This window comes from Bradysia coprophila, unplaced genomic scaffold (assembly GCF_014529535.1).
Source record: "Bradysia coprophila strain Holo2 unplaced genomic scaffold, BU_Bcop_v1 contig_248, whole genome shotgun sequence".
NCBI lineage: Eukaryota > Metazoa > Arthropoda > Insecta > Diptera > Sciaridae > Bradysia > Bradysia coprophila.
In genome coordinates, this window is record NW_023503509.1 from 1,132,853 (window position 1) to 1,159,177 (window position 26,325).

Below are 26,325 nucleotides of genomic sequence, written 5' to 3' on the forward strand. Positions count from 1 at the left end.
TCATCGCTTCATTTGATGAAAAACTATTAATTTCGCTAATAGTATCTAAACTACTTTGTTTTACCAAAGTGTTTCTGTTTGCGACGCGAGCGAAGCGAGCAAGATTTTTTTTGTTGATTCGACGCTCTTATTGACAAACTAATACTAACTGGTAGGGTGTCGAATGGTGTGTGACGCGTAATATAGTACTCCTTATGTACCTTAGCCTCTGTCCACCTACTCCTAAATCCTATCCTACCCGTGATGACACCTGTTACAGTGAGCAACCCCATGAACGATTAGGTAACCAACCCTGGTGTAGTAGTGCGGGTCACTAAGCAAAAGGATTAGGGGGGCTGTCCGGGTAGTACCTTGACGCTACGTAAAGAGAGGACCGGAGACAGTTAGGCGCTATCAAGATAGGATGGCGACTTAGCATGGTGGCGGAGGATCTCAACAGCAAGAGACAACGGCAGCATGCACAGTCCTAGTTAGGTGGATTACTATGAACAACCCATGATGATTTGCCTACGGGTCGTCAGGGTCATCTTAGTAGGTTGAGCGAAGTGTTACCGCCTCCTCCTCGTAAATGAATCATAGTTCAAGAAACTCTACAAAGACCTCGGATAAACGGACGGATTCAACGACGACGACCCCAGCAACGAAACAAGGACAATGATTTAGTAATGGCAACGCAACATGGAACGTTAGAAGCCTATTTGCGAGAGGCGCAATACAAAGCACGCTCGCAGATCTGATAAAATACAAAATAAAGATAGCAGCGGTGCAAGAGACTAGATGGATAGACAGTGGTATCCATGACATGTCTGTTTCTACTGTTTCTACTTCAGCGGAACAAGCAACAATCGACATGAATTCAAAACAGGTTTCTTCGTCAACAAAAGTATCGATCATCTGGTTCTAGATTTTGTGCCAGTAAACAAGTATATGTGGACACTTCGGATTAGAACAGACAAATTCAAAATGACCCTACTTAACGTCCACGCTCCGACAGAAATGCGGAAAGACGAGACCAAAGATGCGTTCTATGATGAAGCGGAATCCACAGCCTACACGACGAAAGTAATGACAATGGATGTAGAGTGGCTAATTTTGCAATATCCAACGGTCTGGTAATAAAGAGTACGCAGTTCCAGAGAAAGGACATACACAAAGTAACCTGGACCTCAAGCGACAACAGAACACAGACCCAAATAGATCACGTGCTGATAGATAAACGCTTTAGCCAGAACATCATTAATGTACGGAGCTACAGAGGAACTACCCACGAATCAGACCATGCCCTTGTTAAAATAACTTTGAGATGCAAGTGGCCACGATTGAATGGTAGGAGAAGAGACGTACGCCCGAAATTTAATGTAGTCAAGCTAAAGGATGAAGAAACAAGTGAAAAAGTCAAGAGGAAAGTAGAGCAGCTCATTAATGAAACCGACACTGGAGGGAATGACATAAATGAGTTGGCCCATCGAAACGTTGATATCGTCGCAGCCGCCGCAAACGAAATTCTAGGTGAGGTTACCTCGCGAAGACATAGTGTGTGGTTCGATGATGAATGTAAAGCTGCTGTAGAAGCCAAGAAAAACGCCCGACTCCAAGCGACCCAGCGAAGAACACGACGTAGCCTGCAAGAGTATTCCAGAAGAAAAACTGAAGCGTACAGGCTGCTTCGAAGAAAAAAAAAGAGAACATCTGAATCGTGAAATTCAATTTCTGGAATCGCTGAATCGTAACGGAATTGTGAGAGAATTCTACCGAATTATCAAAGTACATCGCAAAGGCTTTCAAACGCGAACGAACAAAATTAAGGACAATGACGGACAATTACTTGGTGATACAGATGGTATAATACGGAGGTTTGCTCAACAAACCACCAATACCACGAGCTAGGCAAAACGCGTACCAACGTGCGGAGCCACTCATTCAAGCACCATCTTATGGGGAGGTAATGGAAGCAGTTAACAGACTGAAAACACGGAAATCACCTGGTGAGGATAACATACCGGCTGAACTGATCCAAGCAGCAGGACTGGAACTGTGGCGTCGAATACACCAGATAACAGAAAAGATGTGGGAAGAAGAAAAGCTTCCTGATGCATGGCAAATTGGTCTGTTAATACAGATTCATAAGAAAGGAAGCAAATTGGAATGTGGAAATTGTAGAGGAATATGTCTGCTGAACGTATCATATAAAATCCTGGCAGAAATATTGTACCAACGGTTGTCAATATATGCGGAGGAAATAATAGGTGACTACCAGTGCGGCTTCAGACGCGGTAGATCTACCACGGATCAGATGTTCACTTTGAGGCAAATAATGGAAAAAGCATGGGAGTTCAACATTAATATTCACCAACTGTTCATAGACTTCAAACAAGCATACGATTCCATAGATAGACAAGCTTTGTTCGATATTATGAATGAATTTGGCATCCCAACCAAACTCATCAACTTAACCAAAGCGACGCTTACCGATACGAGATGCAAGATCCTGGTCGACAACACGCTTTCCGATGCATTCTCTATTGAAACAGGACTTAGGCAAGGTGACAAGCTCTCAACTATTTTGTTTAACTTGGCGTTAGAGAAAGTTGTGAGAGCCATGTCAATGAACTGGACTGGCACCATCTTCTATACGAGTAATCAGCTAACGGCTTTCGCTGACGATGCTAACCTGATAGGAAGGGGGACACTAGCAGTCAAGGAACCTTTCATAGAAATGGAAAGAGAAGCGTGTTAAGTAAGTAAGTACGTAATACTAACTGGAACTCCTTCAGTGAAGTCAAGGCATTTATTTTAAAACGCGAGCGGAGCAATTTTGTCTAATTCATTTAATGATTTTACAAAGAGAAATTGTGTCCCAATGCCATAACTTTTAATTTGTATGTTGTTTCTGTTGATGAATGCGTATTTAGCTAGCATTTTCCGTCTATTTCTGCGGATTCTTTAGTCAAATCCAAAATAGACGAATTTTCAAAATCCGTCTATTTCTGATGATTCGCTAACGAAGCCATTAAGAATAAAGGCACCACTAATATTAAATTGTGCTGAGATAACAGTTTTATTCGGAATTTTTCAACCATAACGCAACCTATTACTAGACTCACACGTAAAAGTGTATTGTTCGAATGGACTGATGAATGTCAAAGAGCTTTCGATATTATAAAGGATAAACTTATGAACCCTCCGATTCTCCGCTATCCTGATTTTGACAAGGAATTTTTGGTTACAGTAGATGCTTCTAAGATAGGATGCGGTGCCGTATTGAGTCAACGTTACGGTGATCAAGACCTACCGGTATACTTTGCTTCAAAACCTTTTTCTCCAGCAGATAAGAATAAGTCCACTCCTGTTCAGGAATGCCTAGCGATCCATTTCGCTCTTACTCAATTCAGGCCTTATATTTATGGAAAACCTTTTGTTGTTCGTTCTGATCATAAATCATTAATTTACTTATTTACTCATAAGAATCCTTCTCCTAAGTTAACTAGAATACGTTTAGAGTTAGAAGATTACGAGTTTACAATAACGCATATAAAGGGCAAAGATAATGTGGCAGCGGACGCGTTGTCAAGAGTATCTATTGAAGAGTTGAAAGATATGCATGTAGAAACGGCGTCGGTATTGAATATTCAGACGCGATCGATGACAAAAAAGCTTAAAGGATCCATGCCTCAGACGAACGTTCGAAATGAAACGGATAATGAAAATCCGAATGAATACTTACCGGTAACTGAAGAACTAAATGCTAAATTTCTAAAGGCTATTCCACGAATTTCAAGTATACGTACTAATTCGGTTTTAAAGAATGATTTAGATATACACATACGTGTACACGTTAAGCATAAAAGATTATTGACAATAGAGGCGAAGAATATGATTATGAATGATATGTCATCCTGTGAAATGATCTTATTGAATCTAGAAAAATCAATGATGAAGCATAAAATGACTAAAATTCAATGGCCAAAGGACGATATTATGTTCCAATGTTTTAACATAGATAATTTTAAGATGGCATGCAAAAATGTTCTAAAAGTTTTACAAATTGTATTAATAAATAAACCAAAAATAATAGAAAGTATAGATGAACAGCATAAGTTGATGACGCAATTTCATAATAATTTTTTGTTTGGTGGACATTGCGGACAAAAGCGATTATATGCTAAGCTTCGAAGTAGTTTTTTTTGGAAGAACATGGCGAAAGATGTAGCGAAATTTGTACGTAATTGTGACAAGTGTCAATTGAATAAAGTAAAGACCAAGAACAAAGAACCATTAGTTATTACGAGCACTCCTCAAAGGCCGTTTGATGTACTGGTAATCGACACGATAGGTCCTTTACACAAATCGGAAAATGGAAATTGTTATGCAGTAACAATGATATGCGATCTGACGAAGTATTTAATCATTGCACCAATTGCAGATAAATCTGCTATCTCCGTGGCTAAAGCAATTTTCACCCATTTCGTACTGATTTATGGTTTGATTAAAAGTATTAAAACCGATTTAGGCACTGAATATGTGAATCAAGTCATAACAGAACTGTGTAAATTACTAGAAATTAATCATGATAAATCTACTCCTCATAGGCATCAAACAGTCGGTACAATAGAACGAAACCACAGAGTTCTTAATGAATATCTGCGGTCTTATATTTCTGATCATTTACATGATTGGGAAAATTATAGTAAATACTTTACCTTTTGCTACAATATAACTAATAATTCCAGTTTAGATCATCAGTATACCCCGTATGAACTTGTTTTTAATAAAAAACCCATTTTTCCGAATGAATTATTGAATGGAGATGTACAACCGTTGTATGATTTTGATAATTTTGTACAAGAAGCGAGGTATAGACTTCAAACTGCTCATGTCCATGCAAACAATTTGCTTAAGAAAATGAAATTGAGGAATAAAGGATATTATGATAAAAATGTGAAACCATTAGATGTTAAGATAAATGATAAAGTTTTAGTTACTAGTGAACCTTACAATAAACATAAAAATATTTACATCGGACCATTTACAGTAAAAGAAATAAATGGTTCAAATTTGGTATTGTTGAACGAAACGAATAAAAAATTAAAAACTATACATAAGGATAGAATAAGAAAATACACGAAAAACGATACATGAAAGTGTGACTTGTCGACACGATTATTAAATACGAATTAGTTAAAGGGAAGTGGAAGTAGCTAATCCATTGTTCGTTTGATCAACATCCGAATTCGTATTTCATGTTATGATAATTGTCTTCTAATTGCTCGGCCAACGAAACGAAAATCTTTTTCATTAGTAAGTTTTTATATTTTATATTCTGTATTCATTTTTATACGATTTATTAAAACAGTGTAAAGTAATAGATTACGATTGATCATTAAAATCAATCTTTTTCAAAGAAGGGTGGTGTAGTATAAAATACCTAAGATCCTCCACTACACTTTATTAATATAATGTAAGTGGGGAGAGCGTATGCACTCTCTCCTTATACTAACCAGTTGAGTTGAATAAACAGTTATAATACAACCATCAAAGAACATAGTTTATTCTTATACTATAATCTCAAGATTTTCTTGAGTTATGTTAACTTCACCCGGAACATATCCTCTGCATAAAAACGATACAAACAAGACAAATTTAGTAACACTCGTTCCGCTACGCTCGCTACGCTGCACTAGTTACAGATGTTGTTTTGTTTATATTGCGCTAGTATAACATATCAGGATCTCTAACGCCAGAATTTTGAATGTCTAATGAATGTTTTGGAAGCAACGCATGACGATATGGACAGAAAGTTGAGCCCATAAATGTTGGAGTAAGAAGTAAAAGGCATTCACTGACATCAGATTCAGAAAATAAGGTCCAGAGTTGTTATCTGTTTAAGTAAATTAAGAAGGCGTCTGTTGTTATTGTACTCAAAGTGATACGAGATGGACAAGATGTGAGTACATCATACCGGAAACTTTTTTCGTTTTATTTTCAATATATGAACCGTGAAATCGACATTTCGTTTTTCACCGAAACGAGCACCGTGCTAACATTTTGTTTTGTTGTTCGGTGTATTGATTTTGACAGGAATAGACGGCGAAATAGACGAGGTGCTAAACGATTCATGCGTCCTGAAAAAGGCAAAATGAAGGCAAAGAATACTTCGTTGCAAAATCTACGGGCACCGAATTGGAATAATTTAAATCTGGAACCGTTCCAAAAGAATTTCTACCGCGAGCATCCCAATGTTATGAATCGGCTTCGGGTATTTATGCGGAATGATTGACGTTCTTCGTCGATCAATTTGATCACAAAAAACAGAGATTTCAAATTCCATTTATTTCTAGCACGACGTTGAACGTTTTCGTAATAAACACGAAATAACGGTGCAAGGATTGGCATTGAATCCCATCGAAGTAAGAGTTCTGTTTAACTGTCTGACGAGAACAACAATATTATTTCTCGTTTCTCTAATTTAAAGTCCTTCGACGAAGTTTTTATGCCAGACTATGTCGCCCGTGAAATTCGCAATCAGGGTTACAACCGACCAACTCCAATACAATCTCAAACCTGGCCTATTGCATTCAGGTAAGTTGTTGAATTAACAATATGCTTAGGAACGTTAGAGCTTGAGTCAGACTCTAAACCAAAAACAATACTGCATGACCACCGGCCACTAGCCAATGTCAGACGGCGAAGCAATTAAATGTGCTGACTTAGATGCATTCGGAAATTGATACGACAATTTGAAAGGAATAGTGACGGTATTTGCCGAGGAAACCTTGAACAATTGTTGTAAGACACTAAAAGCGAGGTAAAATCGGTCGTCTATGCAAATTATGACCATGTTTTAGGGACCATCTGTCTCTAAATCGAGATCTTATCCGTAGACGAGCTAAAGAGCTAAGGTCATTTGAAATTGAAGGTGTTCAACATTTAAGTGTTATAAGATCTGGTCTTAGTCCATATATGGCACCATTGTCTCCTTGATTCACCAGGCAAGACGTTGGATAGTAAAATCATTTCCAAAGAGCACAAACAACTCACCAAACTCGATTCATTCTTTCGTCTCATAACACTCCACTGGTAGTCTTTTCTGACTAAACAATTCGTGCTGTAACGCCATCCGGGTCTTTGTTTACTAAATTGAGTTTTGTGTTTCGCAGTGGCTATAATTTGGTTGGAATCGCACAAACTGGCTCCGGCAAAACCCTCGCATACATTCTTCCAGCCATCGTACATATCAATAATCAGAACAATATTAAGCCTGGTGATGGACCTATTGCAGTGTAAGCTTTTAGATGTCATTCAGGGCTCCAATGCGATGATGAATCTCACATTTTCAATTCCAGTGTTTTAGCACCAACTCGCGAATTAGCTGTTCAAATTCAGCAGGTGGCCATTGACTTCGGATCGTCCACTCACATTCGAACCGTTTGCACAGTCGGAGGTGTCGATAAAAAACCGCAGGAAGCAGACCTTCGAAAGGGATGTGAAATTGTCGTGGCTACTCCTGGACGACTCTTGGATTTCTTGTCGGCCAACGTCACAAATATGAAACGTTGCACGTATTTAGTTCTGGACGAAGCGGACAGGTAACTCACCTCTATTTCATCTCATATTTGCTTCAACGTCTGCAAAAATCATTTTCCACAGAATGTTGGACATGGGCTTCGAAGCGCAAATTCGGCAAATTATTTCCCAGATTCGTCCCGACAAACAAATTTTGATGTGGTCGGCGACTTGGCCGCTTGAGATCAGACGCTTGGCCGAAGATTTCCTGGGCAATTACATTCAAGTTAACATCGGGTCGTTGCAGTTGTCAGCCAATCACAATATCAAGCAATTTGTGCACATTTGCCAGGAAAACGAGAAATCGGCCAAGTAATTTTACCGTTTGACGGACGACGATGCCGATTTTTATTATGCAACCAAAATTACAGGTTGCAATTGTTGCTGCGTCAAATCTACCAGGCAAACAATCCCGGAAAGATTCTAATTTTTGTGTCGAAGAAGAAACGAGCCGACATGATCTCCAAGTATATCAACAATTTCGGGGTCGCTTGCGAGAGTTTACATGGTAGACTGACTGACAACCAGCAGTTCATTCAAGTTCTATTTTAAATTCCTCCAAATATTTCGCAGGCGATAAACCGCAGTCGCAGAGAACTAAGATTTTGGACGATTTTCGCTCGGGACGGTCCAACATTATTGTTGCTACAGATGTGGCAGCAAGAGGTCTTGGTAAGAGCTTTTCTCAAAATTGAAATTTTGAAAGTTTTCCCAGAAAAAACTCCGGGGATCCGTTCTTGTGTCGTTGAGGGGCTGCCAGGTCGTCACATTGTATCGACAATGGTGTTCAATTCAATTTTATTTGCATTGTCGTAATAACGAGCACAGACAGTCATTATCAACTTGTGAACGGTCATACCAAACAGTGTTGTCATCCTCAAAACTAAGCCGAACTGAGCTGTAGCCCAAAGCCCGTAGACGTTTCTTGAAAGCCCGCGGTGTGTTAGATCGTAAAGATTAATTTAGATTTCGTGTAAGACTTAACACTGTGTCACATGTGCAAGGTCTGCATTCATTCAACGGCACAATGACCAATTTCACCAAAATTATTTTATAAAGTAGCACTTCGCGTGCGGGCATGGGCTACTACTGGCTTGTTGATGAATGAGCTTACGTTGAAACAGCTTAGCGCGGAGCGAGTGCAATATCGCCGTGATTTTTCGCACCCTCTGCGTTTAGTTTGAGACATGAATTGGTGACGTCCAAGATTGTTTGTGGCTTTTATGTCCGTTTGAGTTATTATTGCAATGAGAAATGAAGAATTGGGGAATGAAGTCAACAACTTTTTGAATGGGAGCTACACATCCCAGTCAGTTCATACTTTAACGCGCTAAACTATTTGTTGACTCGGCGATATGATAAAAAATTTCCAATTCTTTTACGTTTATTAGAGTAAACTGTTCGGTGGTAGTAACTGAGAACGACCAAACGGGGGTGTCAGTCAGTTCCACCGAACTTATAGTTTTCGGTTCGATTGTAGAACCGATTGCAGTAACAGAGAGTGTAATGTGGCCGACAAGCTTGAACTGCTTAGCGTCTTAAAAACAGACGCAAAAACGTGCATCCCCTACCCACAGCTGTTCCTCACGATTTACACTTTCTTGGGTCGCATTGGTAGGATAGGTGTGTACGAGAAGGACACCTTCGCGAACCAGTATAAATGGATGTAAATCAGCAGAGTGTAGGGGATCATGCTTTTACAAGTAAAGATAGCGTCAAAATGTCGGCCGATATACACCCTCTATCTCTGCAAACCATAAAAAGAAAACTTTCGTTTCCCATCACCATGAGCGTTTTTCTTCTTTTTCTTCTTCACCCCATAACACAATCCACAGATGTCGATGGCATCATGTACGTCATTAACTTGGACTTTCCGAAATTAATTGAGGACTACGTACACCGTATCGGCCGATGTGGACGATGTGACCGTATGGGCATTTCGTATGCATTCTTCACGTATAACGATGCGAAACAGGCCAAAGATCTAATATCCATTCTCAATGAGGCGAACCAGGTACTTTTTTGTCGTAGACCTTTGTTTTCCGTTGACGCTTACGAAACAAAACTTCAATTTCATTCATATTAGGCGGTAGATGCCAAATTGCAAGAAATTGCATTCAATCCGATAAAACCCGAGAAGATTGACAAGAAGCAACGTCGGTTAAATGAAATTTCGGGCTTCGATGTGCCAGCGCCGGAGAAGCGACGACATGATGGTCCTGATACAAACTTCAGTGGACCAGGTCCTAATAAAAACTTCAGTGGACCAGGTCCTAGCAGCAAAAGTACACGGGACTCTTATGTTGGAGAACCGATCGTTAAAAGAGGCAGAATCGATGAACCTGGACAATCTGGTATGATGCTCAATCGCACAACCGATCGAGATTTGATTGAAAAGCCTATCAACAGAGGCTACATGAACATTCCTGCTACTGTGTGTAATCCCGATCAAATGGATGATCGCAGCATTGGCTTACGTCCGTTCGATTCCCGGAACAATGCGAGATTTGAAACGGTAGATCGTCTCCCCGCTACAGTGTGCAATCCAGACCAAATGGATGATCGCAGCATTGGCTTACGTCCGTTCGATTCCCGGACAAATGAGATATTTAAAACAGTAGATCGTGTCACGAATAGGGATCTTGAGGACAGCCGAGCGATAGATCGCCCTTCGTCAGCTGATCGACGTATGATGGAACTTAGACGCAGGGAGTTTGAACGCTCTGTGGTGGGCGTGGAACAACAATTTCCAAGTGTTGGCATGAATGAATATCGAATATTGAATGGGGAAGGACCAAGCGATCGCCAAAGATTTAAATCAACCGAATTTGAGAGAGAGGAACCAGCGATGGGATTGGACAGAACGAGAAATATTCGTGAAAATGTGTACGATCAACGGGAAAATGTTTTCGGTCGACAGCAAAGCGATTTCGATCGTCGCGAAGACGATTTTGGTCGTATCGAAGGCCATTTCGGTCGTCGCGAAAATGAATTCGGTCGTCGCGCCAACGATTTTGGTCGTCAGGAGGACCGTTTCGGCCGTCGCGAAACCGATTCGGGGCGCCGTGAAAACGATTTGGGTCGTCGAGATTTCGATCGTATGAACGTCATGAATGATTTCCTCGATCGATCCAACGACAGGGTACTACGAGATCCTTTCGATGATATTCAAGGACCTATTCAAGATGGTAGAGATATCGAAGTCAGCCGAATGGGACCGATGTTGGACTCATCCGTGTCTGATCGTCGTATTTACGAACGAGAAATGATGGGCGTGCGTGATGCCTTTTCATCAAGAGCTGCAAACTTTCAAGACAACTTGCAAAATCGTACATTTGACATGTTATCCGAACGAAGAAGCGTTTCTCAGGAATATCGACGTCTTTCACCAAATCCTATACTCGATCGTTCTGACGTCAATGCAGACAGATTTCTGAACCAGTCACGTGATGACGATGCATACGGTTCATTGAATCAGTTTGGCAATCGACGTGATGATTTTCGTGATTCGCGTGATTCTGGCTTCGGCATGAGTGACAGACGCAACGATTTCATCGACGATCTCGATCGAGACGAACCGACATCAAATAGATGGAATAACGATTTTACTGGAAGAGATGCATACTCGAAGGGACAGGATCGGCGAAATTTTGGCAACGATTTGCGTCGTCCAAATGATTTCAGTCTTGGCGGCGAAATGAATTTCAATTTTGCCAGAAACAATGACTACGTGGATGACGATTTTCCCAATCGGAATCGTCGTGATTTCGAACGGCGAAACTTTGATGACCGTTTCAACCGCTTTAGCTAAGCTGTTTCGGACAGTGAAAGCAATTGAAAATGGCATCAAAGTTCATAAAACAATTAAAATTTTCGTTTATCAACTGAAGTAGACGGAAAACTTCAAATGTTAAGTCGCAAAAATCTATGAATTCTCAGATTAAATGTTTTCGTTCGAATCACGTCGAACAGCGGAATTATTATTTGTAAATACACCACAGTCGAAGCGACATGATATTTTGATGAACAAGCTTTACTTTGCAAAAAAATGGAAATCGTAACAAAGATATCCACAAATCATTGAGCCATTTGATTCTTAATTGATTAAAGTAAAAAAGAAAAATTAATAAAAATCAAAAAAAAAGTATTTTTTCCTCATTGACATGGTGATTGGAGCCATGTCCGAAAAAACTTTATGACTAAAGACAAGTATTGCATGGTATAGCGCCGAGATACTTCGCACGATCACTTACGAAACATGCGAACTGGATGCTAGCTTGAATTTATTTGTGCGTCCTTTTGTTAAGCTGCATTCGAAGTGGTCTTAAAACGTGATGTTGTAGAATAGTCTCGATATGCATCGTAATTTCATTGGGATTTTCACACCCGAGGAATCACAGTATCCAACATCTTATATTGGTTGGATTACACATAATCCAAAAATTCCAATCCAAATTCATTGTTTGTTTCACATGCGATGTCGACGTTGTATTTGCCACACGTATCGTAATGTTGTACTAATGTGGTAGTTGTGTGTAACAAATTATTTGTTGGATCTTCATTACATCTCGCATTCGTCTTTCGTGGAAAGTAAGCTCGATTCAGTTCCATAATGTGAGTAATATCTCGTCCACCATCAATACTTGGCTTTTAATACGAAGATATATATATATATATATATATATATATATATATATATATATATATATATATATATATATATATATATATATATGTTCGTCGATTGAACAATTTGGTTCGTTCCATATCAGAAATATTACTTTAAAGGCTGGTATACACATCGATCGAACGAAAAAAAAATAGTTCCGTTGACGGAATAATTTTGTGGAATTTAACGAAACATTTCCGTTCGTGGGGCTGCCTAAAATAGACGAAATAAATCAGTTACAACAACAAGAAAATCAAAAAATTGATTTTATGAAGGAAAATAGTTTCAGAATTTCAACTTCAATTTAGATTATATTCACAAACTGTCATCAATTTTTGTTGTGCTAAACTTTTCCGAATGCCACGGCATGTAAAAAAAATTAGCTGAAGCGATAATTAACTGTAGAACGAAAGCTCATTTTGTTGGTTCCGTCATTTTATACAAAGTCCACGCGTAACTAATTTTTTGTGGAACACGATTCTGAGCTCAAGCTAAATACTGTCAAAGAAGGGTCTACAAGGTTCGTATGGTGGATCTCGTATTCTTAACAATCTGTGCAACTTTCAACCGAAACGAATTTTTGCAAGATTCTATGAAGGATCCCTTGTGGAACCTTATCGACCTACGCCTCGATATATATACTAGCCTTTAGAAATAATTCTTATGGGCGCTGACAGGTCTATTAAACGTTGTCTGTTTAGAAAATAATAATAAACAAATATCTCCGCCGTCAGAGGATTTTTTTAAATCCTTTGTGGACAAATGTACTGTTTAATTTTGCAAGGTTCTGAAGGAACAGGTAAAGACAAGTGTCTTAACCTGTTCTTTCGGAGTCTTACAATTTTTTTTCACTTTAAATTCGAGATATCCATCATGTATTAACTCACCGCCACTTAGACGAAATTATTGCTGCTCAATTTTTTGTTTTGTTTATGAAAATATTTCTTCTTAGGTTCATATGTTTTCGACAAACGGATCGAGATAACTTTTCGAATGGTCAGTAATAAGATGTTCTGCTTTTATGGAGAGTACATTGATCAAGAGTATTGTATTGAAGGTAGCTTAAGATTGCAGTATGTTACAATAAATTTGCATAAAAGTCTAGTTAATCAAAGGTCTTTCATTGTATAAGCAACCATCGGATTCCAAGAGCGATAATAGTTATTCATCTAGCAAGTGTCGTACGATTATCAACAACAACGATACAAAACAATTGATGAGTTTTTACTTCTGACATGTCCACGAGAATCAAATGACGCTACAGGTTTTTTATGGGAGAAACACTTTAAAATCCGCTAATCCCTAAAATCCCTATCGTTTAAAACGTTTAAAACTAATAATATAAATGATATGGTTTAGCTACATACGGTATCACAGTGTTCCAAAACGTTACTGCCACATTCATAAATCTATTTTTGACATCAGTACGTCACTTTGCGACCCCTTTATGTCCGGAATTACCCTACAGTAACAGTAGACTTTCGAAAAACCAAGAAAAATTTTTGTTGGTTTTTTGGGTTTTGGAGCCCATTTTCCCCGTGAGGGGTTTGTAAATTTTCCATGTTAAATATAAAAATCCTAAGGACGTTGCAACTTGCATTGAGACACCTCAAGCATACTCCTTATGGTATTTTCTATGTTCCCCTGCCTCTCGCCTTCACTTACTACTGCAGAAATGTTAGAGACAACGATTTTATTTCATGAGGCTTTTTTGAATTTTCTTGGTTATTGATGAAAATGTGGAATAAGAGATCTGTTTTACAGCGATTGGTGAGCAGGTAGGTTCGGGAACATAGAAAATACCATAAGGAGTATGCTTGAGGTGTCTCAATGCAAGTTGCAACGTCCTTAGGATTTTTATATTTAACATGGAAAATTTACAAACCCCTCACGGGGAAAATGGGCTCCAAAACCCAAAAAACCAACAAAAATTTTTCTTGGTTTTTCGAAAGTCTACTGTTACTGTAGGGTAATTCCGGACATAAAGGGGTCGCAAAGTGACGTACTGATGTCAAAAATAGATTTATGAATGTGGCAGTAACGTTTTGGAACACTGTGCGGTACAGAGGGATTCTTCTGAAAAACAGAAGACCGAAATCGGACGCATTTTCTATTGGAATTTTTTATATGTGCCCAGTAAAGTATTCGACCACAGAAGCCAAAACCAGTTTCAAAAAAATTCTTCGAAGCTGGTATGGCTGGTGCGAGGCGATCAAAAACCGAAAACGAACACTTTTCTTACAAAAATTTCTCCAGTTACACCGTACAGGGTCGTGTGGGGTGACATAAGAAAGGTAATTGCATGTACTTCCGGGGCAAATAGGGTCTTATTGGGTTTAAAATTCATCCCCATTGAGATATGTACAGTTGAAGTTTTACACTGAAAAAAGACTTACACTTTTCTTACAGAAATTTCTCGAGGTACTGGGCACTTTACTGGGCCCATATAAAAAATTCCAATAGAAAGTGCGTCCGATTTTGGTTTTCTGTTTTTCAGAAGAATCCCTCACACTTTCAAGAAAAGCAGTAACAGTATCTGGTGATAATATGGTTTGTCGTTTGTAAATGTTTGTACGGTATGACTTCTACCGTTTTCTTTTAATAGAATTTATTGATTTAATAATTATTCTCATGTTCACAATAGTCTTTGCTATATTTTTATATTAACAAGTCAGAAGTCGGTGCTGTAAGCGGTTGAATCGGTGAGCTTCCAATTATCGTCATTTAGCAAATATTTTCTGCAAAATGAAGCTCATTAGCGTCTATTATTAAAGTGAATATTTAAATGCAGAAACGGGACATGTTGCATTAGCGAATTATAAGGAAAGTGAAATTTCATTCGTTTAACTTCGTTTCGAATAGTCTGACGATGTTCAGACTATCAAAAACTTCTATCGACATCGTCAGACTCTTCGAGACTTAACGAATCAAATTTCGTTTTTCTTATGATCCGCTAATATGACATGTCACCTTTCTGCGTTCAGCTATGGATCCGTACCGTTTAGTTTTAAATACCGTTAACCAATTGGCATACAGATCATCCATCGATTTTTCAGTACCGCCATAATCAATCGGTAACACTTCTTTCTCGATGAAACTGAGCAATCCGTCACCCGTACGGTGAAATTGAAGACGATCGCTTACTCGTTTTGATAGAATTGGTTTGACCATGGCCACCACACCATCGAGAACGGTTGACGTGTTAACCACATGATTGCAGACTAATTTTGCGGGCGGTCCTTCTTGCAAGAATTTTGTGTAAAACAGGAACGTTTTAACATTCTTCGATAGATCCAGAAATTGTTTAAAACTGTAACCGTCAACGTCCAGAACGAATATTTCACCATCGACGAAACCGTTGTCATTGTCGTAAATTGTATAGTTAGCATCAAACATCATGAGAGCGGTTTTGATTACATGCACACTGTCATACAGACCCGTATCACATTTAGGGAACCGAATTATCGTCACTTTGTAGTTTTCTTTGGTAAGTTTCGGGAGCGGTACGAATTGACTGTTCAAAATGGAAACAAGAACAATTTGAATCGACCTCGGGAATGGAAATTTGATTAATCAAATGGAAACTTACAATGTACTGCAAGCATTCTGCACCTCAGTGGAGTCAATGTCACGATTTTCAAATAGGTACGGTGCCTTTTGTCGCATCTCAAGGCTATGCTTTAGTAGTCTAAAGGCATTATCGACGTCATTGTCATTGATTTTCAAATATCGCTCCAGCAGTACCTGGTCTGAAAGAGAAATCTGCATTATAGTTCTGGTCGAGTAAAATCTTGTATTGTTGAAAGCGTACTGAGTGACTCAGGAAAGTTTGGTTCATTGTCAATTCGAGACATGAATTCCGTAAATTTTTCCGTATCCGGCATGTTACTCTTTTTCACTGAATTATTCATTTTTATTTGGTAATAGTTCCTAACTTATCCGTGTAATCAACTACAAACACAGTAAATAACTGATTACGATTTCTTACTAACTTATTGATGACAAACGCATTTTTCTTGGCTTATAAAAAAACTTCAGGTTTTCGCTTATCTCATTTTTTATCAATAAAATCGACACAGGGTGTGTGAACTACTGATACGATATAGTAGGAACGGTTAAGACATCTTCTATCGACAGCGACGACAAAATTAAGCCAATAAGCCAATGATATGTAGACATCACAATTATTACAAAAAGATTTGGTTGTTTTCTGCGTTCTTCAATTACTCATTTTTTTACTCTCTGTGATTCAGGGCCTATTTTTGGCAATTTCAGTTAAGGAATTTTATAAAATTTCATTCGTAAAAATAGGCTCTGCTGTGATCTAGTTTACATTATTCATTTATGTTTCATTTAGCCTTTCATTTGTTTAGATGTTTATGTGATCGACAATTATGCTTCGTCTTCCACTGTTATTCACTAAACAATCTGTTTACAATAAAAAACGCAGCATAATTGTTGATCCTATCAACACAAAATTTCTCGCGTGTTTTCGGCCAAACCAATTGTAATTAATACACGCGTAGTTGATAGTACTGTCTCAGTAGAACTGAATATATTCGTTGACACATTTACAGTGTGTTAGAACACTAGACAGTAGATTAGTGAAGAGAGGAAAAGAGAATAAGCAATCCAATCAAACAATGCCATTGCATTCTACAATATCCTGAGTGTGAATGTTCGTGGATCGAGTGGAGCCAACGCACTCCAAGAACAGAAAGTACTTCGTACGGGTCTGAAAATTTGTTCAGACACAAGTTATTGGAGCGCGTTGATGGAGCCGAAGGGTAAACGAGTGAAATTATTTTGCCATTGGCGTTGGGTACATAGCCACATTACGAAAAGTCTCGAAGTACATTTCTAAAATGTGTCAACCCCTGACCACGCTTATTCAGGCGAAAGATCGGCGCTGCTGAGTGTTAGTGACGGAAAACGAGTTTCCGATGGGTGTTGCGACTAAAATGACTAACATAATGTAGTTTTCATTAATAATCTATTTATTGTCATTTACTATGCTATTCCTATGTAGTTTCCAAGGTATATATAGTGCGAAGGTAATGCCATTCACACGCGCGGTCTAGCATATTAGTTCGATGCCAACGACATCTTTTTTAAAATGGTTGACTACGATTTACTTGTGTTTCACAAAATATTTTGACTATCTCACAACAGATGGCCCGACTTTCTAATCTGATTCGGTTATATATGGTATTACCTCCACACCATATTAACCTTGGTAGTTTCGATGTTATCACTTTGTTGCTCTCAGGTGTGCTTGGTCAGAATAAAAATTCCCAAACGAAAACTTGTTCAGATTGATATCGCCAAAACTTGGTGTCTTTTACTTTTTTTTACTAATTGTGCACCTTCGGTGTAAATAGGTAAGAGCGAGGACATGTCATAGGGTAGGGAAAACACTTTAATAGGATAGGATAGGATAGGGTAATAGGACTTTAATAGTAAACAATGAAAGTATGGTCAATTTTCACACAGTACTGCTGGCCTGCAACAGAACCTATCCGCGAAACCGACTATAAGGTCCAGGAACGAACCAATTTTTACGACTTTTTACGTCGTGCAACTTCCTGGCTTGCAACGCAATTTATCTGAGGTTATGTTTACATGGGAGGATAGAGAGAGTGTCCAGCTACAACACCTCAAAGTCGGTTTCGCGGATAGGTTCTGTTGCAGGCCAGCAGTATTGAGTGAAAATTGACCATACTTTCGTTGTTTACTCCCGAACGTGCAGTGGTACCGACCCGTGCCGAACTCTAATCATAGGTCGTTTAGAGGCGCACACTCGCACAACATTTCAACTTTTAAGAATTCGTCTATCTCGAGTTAATCGTATTAAAGTGTTTTCTCTACCCTTTGACATGATATCACTTCTCACGTGTTCACTCCGGAAATGGGAAACTAACAGCTAACAACAAACTAACGCGCCATAGCTCGCCCGGATGGCCGAACCATTGTATTTATTTTCGCTATACTTGGTTCAAGTTTTGGCGATATCACTCTTAACTTGTATCAAATCTACTATTGATGTGAGTAGTGCGAGCTGACCACTAATAAATTATCCAATGGCAGTGTCAGCACAAGGTGAGTACTACGTCGCCGGAATGACGAAAATAAGCATATGAAACAACAAGGTTCGCAGTTCGCACTGATGTATTTTTGATAAAAAAGATCTTATCGCATCTCAGATAACTTCTGATCAAAAAATGTTGATTATCTACCTGAGTCAGATCATTCGATCGTTTTATTCAGAGTGAATCGCACGTTTTTCACAATTTTGATAACGAAATACTATAATGGAGCAAACAGAACCCAACAAGAAATGTAAGTGAATCCGGTGGTAGAATGTTAGCAAAAATGAAATTCTCGTTGTTATTTGGAACAGGTGGATGGAAGCGTCATATAATTGTCGTAATGATCCTGTTCGGCATCATAAATAGTTCACAAATGCGATCCTTACTACCTGTTGCCATAACCCAAATGGTTGAACCTATCCCAACTGTTGTAACCAAGAAACTTGATGTTTCAATTTGCCCATCACCCGAACATAACGTCACCAAAATCAGTCCAGTAAATATCTCCACAGTCAATTCTAAAATCCAACAAAACATGACGAGATTCAAATGGTCACAAGAAATGCAGGGAGTGATATTGTCAGCTATCTTTTATGGATACACGGCCGGTCATATACCGGCGGGATTGATGGTGCAAAAGATTGGAGCAAAAATGGTATTTCTTGCATCGATTTTATGCTCATCAGTACTCACTCTGATAACACCTATTGGTGTAGAGCTTGGTGGAGTTTGGACGATGATATTTTTGCGAGTTCTGATGGGACTCTTTCAAGGTGGAATATTTCCATCAGCGATTACACTCATTTCGTCATGGATACCAATCAGTGAGCGTGGTCTTGCGTCAGCAACAGCATTCAGTGGCACATCAGTCTGTCAACCTATACGAGTGTTCTCGTTGAATTTTGATTTGTGATTTCACATCTCCACTTTCCAGGCTGGCATAATTCTTGGGACCTATTTCTCCGGGCTTTTGCTTCATCACTTTGATGGCTGGAGTTCCGTCTTTTATGTTTTTGGAGCCATTGGTCTCATTTCGTCCGGAATATTTGTGAGCTCGTGAATGATCTTTTGAATTTCTGTTTCATATCGACCTTCATTGTTAGGCTTTCTTGTGTTATGACAGCCCAGAGCAACATCCGTTTATCGACAGAGACGAACAAGAATATCTACGAATGGAGCTCAGACAAATTAGTGGAAGAAAACCTTCGATACCTTGGAAAGTTCTCCTCACAAGTCCACCAGTTTTAGCTTTAATTTGCACTCAGGTATAAAGATCTGATCCCGCTAGCTCAACAGAAATCTGAGTTCATCTCACTCTTCTAGGCATGTCACGACTTTTCTTTCTACATCATTTTGTCAGACCTACCAAAATATATGAACGATGTGCTGCACGTGTCAATCAAAGACAATGGTCTGTACTCGTCGATACCGCACATGTTCCGAATTCTTTCGACATTCATCTTCGGTTACATCAACGACTGGATCACTTCAACAGCATGTTTATCAATGACAAACACAAGAAAGTTGTTCGTAGTGATTGCGTCAATCATTCCAGCAATTTTTACAATGATGGCCTCATATGTTGGCTGTAATGAAATCTTAGCGGTGACTGCATTCGCGATTTCAGTGGCTTCACTAGGACCAAAATTAGTGGCCAGCAACATTAATCCAATGGATTTAAGTCCGAACTTTGCTTCAATCATAGCTGCACTGTCCGTTGGTACCGGATCTGTGTGCGGTATTGTAGCGCCCACTGCCGTTGGTCTAATGACGCCGAATGTATGCAAATTCACGTCTTTGTCTATCAATATACTTTGAGTATAACGCAAAATTGTTCTAGTCGCTGCTATCTGAATGGCGTTTAGTATTTTGGATCACCGCCGGCCTTCACGTTTTTAAGGCAATCGTATTTTCCGTTTGGGGTACGGCTGATCGTCAGCCTTGGGATACACCTAAAGTCTCAATTAGTGAATCGCCGAACAGTGAAGAAACCGAGAAATTAGCCGATAACGTTGAGATGAAGTAATGTCGGTGTCGTATGCAAACATAATTTAAGGTTTGTAAAATATCATGTAATTTAAGTAAATAGCCGGTGAGTAAAGCACACAATATACCAAAATGAGCATCAGTCATTCACTAATCCTACACGCGTTTGAGATATTTATGATCAAAGTGTTATCTGCCTGTGTGAACAGAGATCTCGCAGACCAAATTGTTTTACCGTCACACTTAAAGTTGGTAAGTAGTACGTTAGTAACTGCTGGAATAAAAAACATCACAACCTCATAAAGTGATCTACTTAGTAACAGCGACGTTTGTATTCCTTGAAAATAATATTAATTTTTCTAAAAGTAAGATGGAATTCGATATTTCACTAGTAAAACAAATGAATTGGAGTTCCCCATCGCCGAATTTTTGTATGTCGTATGTGTGTGAGAGTGAATAGAGAGAGAAAGTGAGTGATGATCGCTGAGAACAACGCATTTTTGAGTCACACTATTATGGTACCATTTTCGGTGTATTTAACATGGCATTGGCATATGTTGAATTTGACACTTCATATGTTTTCCATCTATACCGACTACTGAATCAAGACCAAAGATCATGTTTGTATCAACCGGACACCCAAAAGACAGTAGAAATAATTGTTTATAATCGTGTTTGAGTGAAAATAATATTATTTTGAACATTAATTAATCTCAAAAACAAAGCCACTGTACAATATAAGTAATTTTCACAGTGTTCCTAGTGAATCCAATTTTCCAATTGGGGGGTTGGGGGGGCAAAAGCCGTTAAAAAAATATTTTGTATGGGAAAATTTAAGAAAATGCCAAATTTTGAAAATCCCAGTGTGGGCAATGCCCCTGCTGCCCCCCCCCCCTAGCTACGGGCCTGAGTGGAATCTTTAGAAGTAATTGGTAATTTTGTTAAAACTTTCATTCAATATTGAAGAGTCGCGGGAAGAGGGAAAGTGACATGTACTATTTTTGAGGAATCAATTTTTTTTTTAGAAATTTGAAGAAATTTAGAGAAATATTTGAGAAACCGATTTCTCAAAAATAGTCCCAAGTTTCTGGGAAGTTATCGTATATTGTCTGTTCATTGTACCATCAGCACCATCACTAGGAATATTGGTAATAATAACGGGTCATCGACTTAGAAACCGACCAAATATATTTAAAAATGAAGGGACTATTCACTCCAAGTATACCTCCGACGCATAGTCTATTTCTGAATTAATACCTCTTCAAGTCAGTCTCTGAGTTCGGGAATTTACATTTATTTCATCCACAAAAAAGTGCAAATCAGCAAATCGAAAGGAAACGGCTATTCATCTGTTATCGACAACGACGACAATAATAATGACAAGCTCTGGGTAATATAGTCTTATATATAGTAAAAAGCATGTTTAAAAAAATGAAGTACAAGATGTGAAATCAACAGATTAAAAGTTCTTTGATCGATGTAAGTAATAGGAGAATGGAGTTTAGAAACTAAGGGTAAAATCTGTTAAGTACTTTAGTACTTTTCTTCATAAAAAGACTGCTGTCACTGAATTATTTTTTCATGAACAAACTTCACTGCAGTGACATTTCATGGGAATGAATCAATGTGAAGTTGTTACACACAAAAATAGTACAGTGAGAATGAAGTACTATAAAAAAATGTGGCGCCTCTACAGGCCAACCGACTAGGCGAATAGACCCCATAATAATACTGGTCATATACTTGCCGTCTGTAACAGGTTGAATTACAACCATGACAGAGTAAAGTTAACCAGGCAGGAGCGCTGATTTGACTAGGGACCTGAATAATCTAGTAGCCCTATATTTTTTGCGAATAAAATTATTCAACTTATGTCAGTGTTCATTTGAGTTTATTTTCATACAGTGTATTAGGTCCCTCATTTGACTTTTCAATAATGAACCGCTACTGCCTGGTTTATTTTACTCTTCCGTGATTACAACTTATCGCTAAAGTACAAGAAAGACCATAACGTGTTCGATCAATCGTAAAACTTTAATTTCAATTCGAGTCGAATACAATGATTATCGTAAGTAGACTTGAGAATCATTTTTTTACAAATGAAATCTCTTTAACAATCAATTGCATAATATACTCCTTCTCTTCCATGCACCATCGAGCTCCGTTCAAATTCTCATTAACGACATCGCGAAACTTTTTTCGATAAATATCGAAATTCTCATCCGCTCCATACCAATATATTTTGAGTTTCGTCAATTGTTTGTTGCGCAAAATTAGTTCCCTTAGCGTGGTGGACGAAAAAATTGATACGTCGAATCGATGTAAGAATGCATTGATATCTAGAGACAAATGTAGTGTAAAAACCGACAATTTTTTGTACTGACTGATATTCTCAACGAAGTTAGCGATGAAATAGTCCATGACACTCAGTTCAAATCGTTCGATTTCTGTACCAAACAATTTTCGCAATGTAGCGAATGTATCGGTAGTCTTCAATGAGCCGAAAAATAGTTCTCTCAAGTTGATGAATGGGGGGGTTGAAGGATATTCAACGGTGCCCTCTATTTCCACGATATTTAGTTTCAAAGTTTGCAGGTTTGGTAGCGATGAATCAATCTTAGTAATGAAACTCTGAGTAATATAACCGTCTGGAACCGAAAGACCCAATAGTTCCAATTGGCCATTGACGGTGATAAATTTAAGAGCGTCTTCATGCGAAAATATTAGTCCATAAACCCTGAAAGCTGTTAAAGTTGGAATGGGTTGAATGAAGGCGTCTGAGTATGGGCAATCTATGCTCTTCTTGTATTGGAATGCAAGCGATTTCAACTTTGGAAATTTTGTGCTCAAATTAAGTAATTGTTGTCTCGCCTTCCAATAGTCGGTATTAGAGTCGTCCTTGTCCTGTCGAAAATGCAGTTCAGTGATAGTTTCTCCGCAATATTTAACCATAGCTTGCATTAGGACATCGAACTTGTGCAACTTATAAAATACCGTTACCGATGTGATCAAATGTCCGAACTGCTCCAAGACATTAAGTGAAAGTTTTAACTGCTTCTTGGAATTTGAGACAATTGACGGATTGTGAAGTCGCCTACGTATGAAAACTCTATCTAATGCGTTTCCAAATCTCTTATGCGCAACAGCAACATTCAAAATGTCAATTCCATCTAAATGCATGAAAATTTCCACCAAACAATCGTCGTTCACATCGAGAATAGTAGTTTTTTTGCTGGTTTTCAATTTGTTTAATTGTTCACTTTCGGAATCGACGTTCAATTGTTCCGGAATATTTTCCTTCCCTCTGCCACGTTGGTTATTTGAATTGCGTGTTTTTCGCGGCATGTTTTTACTGCGAACAACGAAAATTGCTTCGTTTTAATTTGTTTCAACCATGAACAAAATTGGTATTTTACCTTTTCAACAGGTGGAATTGAGTTTGAGACCGTGTGGCAAAACGGAATGTGCTTTATTCGTACTGAAAGGACAACGACGTGTGTTCAACTGACAGCACCACATCGATATGCGTTGTATTGTTTTAGATTTTGTTAAAAGGCAACAAAATCGCCACAGGGCAATCTATAAAAAGTTAAACAAGTTTGCAGCCGCAATGGAGCGGGAAAATGTAATTTATTTTGAACTTATCTATTTTGCCGATTATGTAGCAAATAGTCTACTTGATCATCTACAACAACATCGCAAATTAGAACAAAAATCAAAACGGTCAAGATCTCATAACGAACATTCGCTAAACCAACTTTTCATTTCATCGAAGATCAATCCACGTAAGAGATTAATTTCAGAAATCTTTTACTTCATTTTTTGAACATGCTCTTTGCTATATAAGACCTCATTAGTTAGAGCTTGTCGTTTATTCTTGCTGTCGTTGTCGATAACAGATGACAACTATCTATAAAAGGTTAAATAGCTGCAAGCTGTGCTAAAGCAATACGGTTTGCCAACCTATGGGACAAAGTTAGGCACAGGAAATGTAAATTATAAAAAGCCGAAAACACACGAGCAATTTTGAGTTGCTAAGATCTATAACTATACTGAGTTTTCCATTGTAGCGTTCAACGTTCAACAATGGAGAGCGGTGCATAATTATCGGCTTAAGATTAGCAATCCGAAGACTAATGGCAAAAAAGTCCTATCCTTTCGACACGATCTTAAAAGAGGGTTTCAGAGCTTCAAATTCGTAAAATTTTCTGGAGAAATTTGTTTAACTGAAATTTTATTTGACTTCTCATAATAATTCAACCAATTGTTATAGCAACCTGAAGTCGACTGTTTTGAGATTAAATCTTAACATAAGTACATGTTTACTGGTATAGCTCAACGCACTGCAAATCATTCTAAATACGATAGAGTTACACTCGAGGTTACACTATAGGGAAATATGTTTTGGAACTAACGCTCAAATTTAATAGATTTTTGTACATTTCTAGTACATTTCGTCATAAAATTGTTACTAACAAAGAACGCCCACATTTTGTTATGAACCAACTTCACTTTGTCGCCAATTTCATGTATATTGTTTACCAGCGTGAAGTTATTTCACAAAAAAATAGAGCGCAAAAAATGAAGTACTGCAAACGATTGTAGCGTCTCTCTCTCGCACACAAAAAATCTGTTTTTTACGAGAAAACATTGGAGAACGTCAGATTTTCTGAACAGAAAATGTAAACTGAAACGCAAGCGGAAAGGGCAACTTTGACAGATTCACTGAAAAATAATGGAATTCTGACTGCAAAGTTTTTAATTAAACAAAATGCCATTGTGTAGCGCATGATCTGGGGAGGCCGGTAATTAGTTTATTGTTTAATGTTTAACAAGGGACCTGAATAATCTAGTAGCCCTATATTTTTTGCGAATAATTTTTTTCAATTTATGTCACTGTTTATTTAAAATGAACCGCTCTTGCCTGGTTTATTTTACTCTGCCGTGACAGAAATCATTATTTTGTATACACGTTTTGAGAAATGACACATGAAATGAAACATTTTATGCATAAGCAAGATATGGCGCGATTGAATCAGTATTTACCTTATCCAAAATATACGGCGCGACTTCTCTGACAGAATCACTTTTTGTGTAAAAAATAAAATGAAGCGACATTTACTCACTAAGCCCACTAAGGGAAATGAATCATTGCTTTATTGACATGAGTGGTAAGCACTCAATTTTGGTCTCCGTTTTCATAATGAGCATGCGCAAAGAGAATATATTCTCTTTCTGCGAATTATGAAAACGAAGACCAAAACGGAGTGAATGCGTATCGTCCCTTAAAACTTGCAGAGGTTTATTAAGTAAAATAACTTACGTAATTGTTAGGACCTTATATTTTGCCCTCACCTTCGGCGGCATCACTGGAGTGACACTCCCGGGAAGAACTCACTGTTGTCGACGTATTTGAAGTTAATATAAACCCAGAACTTGGAAATGTGTACTTATAAAACGGTAAGTTTTACACTTTTTTTGCTTCCGGGAAGAAAATATTTTTTCCACCAGCGTTATCACAGGGACGTTATCTACTATTCCTACAGTTTTTAACATTCATAAGTATCGACATATTATACATTTCTTATTTCTCCAACTGCTCTCATTTCTCCACAACGAGTATGTCGATACTTTTGAATGTTAAAAACTGTATTTACGATTGAGTTAATTTTCCGATTAATAAGATAATCGGTTGTCGCATGCTTCGTCTCAAAAATGAAAAATCTTTTTTTTTTTGGTTTTATTGTTTGTATTAATAAAGTAATCTTCGTAAATAGAAGTCATTTTATTTTACTCAATTAATTTTTCTTTTCTTATTTTTTTCTCTCTTTTCTTTTTTGTTTCTAAATCCATTTTTTTAGCTGCTTTTTTATGTGTGTACTCAATTTTCATTTGTAATATTGTTTTCATCCAATCGATCAACTGTTTTTTTTTTAAATTTATTTATAACGCAAAATGCCATATTTTCTGTCTCGCAAATATATCTTTTCTATGGTTTTTAATGAACTTGGTGTAAGT

The 26,325-nt window shown here is 38.1% G+C and overlaps 4 protein-coding genes across 6 annotated transcripts; 2 read left to right on the top strand and 2 right to left on the bottom strand.

The window, feature by feature from the left end:
* The first annotated feature begins 5,803 nt into the window (after nucleotides 1-5,803).
* Nucleotides 5,804-11,603, top strand: LOC119078230. The gene is made up of 11 exons (XM_037185689.1): nucleotides 5,804-5,944; nucleotides 6,079-6,256; nucleotides 6,339-6,407; nucleotides 6,473-6,579; nucleotides 7,158-7,280; nucleotides 7,344-7,586; nucleotides 7,648-7,875; nucleotides 7,935-8,071; nucleotides 8,137-8,235; nucleotides 9,399-9,577; nucleotides 9,650-11,603. Exons 1-11 carry the CDS (start codon nucleotides 5,934-5,936, stop codon nucleotides 11,372-11,374), a joined length of 3,099 nt encoding a protein of 1,032 aa, XP_037041584.1. The 5' UTR covers nucleotides 5,804-5,933; the 3' UTR covers nucleotides 11,375-11,603.
* A 3,225-nt stretch (nucleotides 11,604-14,828) lies between these two features.
* LOC119078264 (alpha-tocopherol transfer protein-like) lies at nucleotides 14,829-16,346 on the bottom strand. The gene is made up of 4 exons (XM_037185762.1): nucleotides 16,044-16,346; nucleotides 15,822-15,981; nucleotides 15,231-15,746; nucleotides 14,829-14,970 (listed from the first exon to the last, which is right to left on the bottom strand). The coding sequence occupies exons 1-4, from the start codon at nucleotides 16,141-16,143 to the stop codon at nucleotides 14,904-14,906; spliced, it is 843 nt and encodes a 280-aa protein (XP_037041657.1). The 5' UTR covers nucleotides 16,144-16,346; the 3' UTR covers nucleotides 14,829-14,903.
* A 2,111-nt stretch (nucleotides 16,347-18,457) lies between these two features.
* Nucleotides 18,458-20,443, top strand: LOC119078247 (putative inorganic phosphate cotransporter). Of its 3 annotated transcripts, none has more exons than XM_037185722.1 (6): nucleotides 18,458-18,571; nucleotides 18,633-19,189; nucleotides 19,256-19,369; nucleotides 19,425-19,586; nucleotides 19,645-20,100; nucleotides 20,162-20,443. In XM_037185722.1, the coding sequence occupies exons 1-6, from the start codon at nucleotides 18,544-18,546 to the stop codon at nucleotides 20,345-20,347; spliced, it is 1,503 nt and encodes a 500-aa protein (XP_037041617.1). In that variant the 5' UTR covers nucleotides 18,458-18,543; the 3' UTR covers nucleotides 20,348-20,443. The 3 variants fall into 3 exon arrangements, with proteins under 3 accessions (XP_037041617.1, XP_037041620.1, XP_037041618.1); XM_037185725.1 differs by having other exon boundaries at nucleotides 18,633-18,817; XM_037185723.1 differs by lacking the exon at nucleotides 18,458-18,571 and having other exon boundaries at nucleotides 18,736-18,976; nucleotides 19,038-19,189.
* A 1,883-nt stretch (nucleotides 20,444-22,326) lies between these two features.
* Nucleotides 22,327-23,851, bottom strand: LOC119078255. The gene is made up of 2 exons (XM_037185749.1): nucleotides 23,724-23,851; nucleotides 22,327-23,659 (listed from the first exon to the last, which is right to left on the bottom strand). The coding sequence occupies exon 2, from the start codon at nucleotides 23,650-23,652 to the stop codon at nucleotides 22,393-22,395; it is 1,260 nt and encodes a 419-aa protein (XP_037041644.1). The 5' UTR covers nucleotides 23,653-23,659; nucleotides 23,724-23,851; the 3' UTR covers nucleotides 22,327-22,392.
* Between the last annotated feature and the right edge of the window lie 2,474 nt (nucleotides 23,852-26,325).

Excerpts from the sequence above, each read along its gene's own strand:
- LOC119078247 (XM_037185722.1), top strand. The coding sequence starts at position 18,544 with ATGGAGCAAACAGAACCCAACAAGAAAT. Across the intron at positions 19,370-19,424 it reads TCATTTCGTCCGGAATATTT|GCTTTCTTGTGTTATGACAG; the intron begins GTGAGCTCGTGA and ends CTTCATTGTTAG. Across the intron at positions 20,101-20,161 it reads TTGGTCTAATGACGCCGAAT|TCGCTGCTATCTGAATGGCG; the intron begins GTATGCAAATTC and ends AAATTGTTCTAG.
- LOC119078255 (XM_037185749.1), bottom strand. The coding sequence starts at position 23,652 with ATGCCGCGAAAAACACGCAATTCAAATAACCAACGTGGCAGAGGGAAG.
- LOC119078264 (XM_037185762.1), bottom strand. The coding sequence starts at position 16,143 with ATGAATAATTCAGTGAAAAAGAGTAACATGCCGGATACGGAAAAATTT. Across the intron at positions 15,982-16,043 it reads AAACTTTCCTGAGTCACTCA|ACCAGGTACTGCTGGAGCGA; the intron begins GTACGCTTTCAA and ends TTTCTCTTTCAG. Across the intron at positions 15,747-15,821 it reads CAGAATGCTTGCAGTACATT|TCAATTCGTACCGCTCCCGA; the intron begins GTAAGTTTCCAT and ends CATTTTGAACAG.
- LOC119078230 (XM_037185689.1), top strand. Across the intron at positions 6,257-6,338 it reads ATGTTATGAATCGGCTTCGG|CACGACGTTGAACGTTTTCG; the intron begins GTATTTATGCGG and ends ATTTATTTCTAG. Across the intron at positions 7,281-7,343 it reads GGTGATGGACCTATTGCAGT|TGTTTTAGCACCAACTCGCG; the intron begins GTAAGCTTTTAG and ends TTTCAATTCCAG.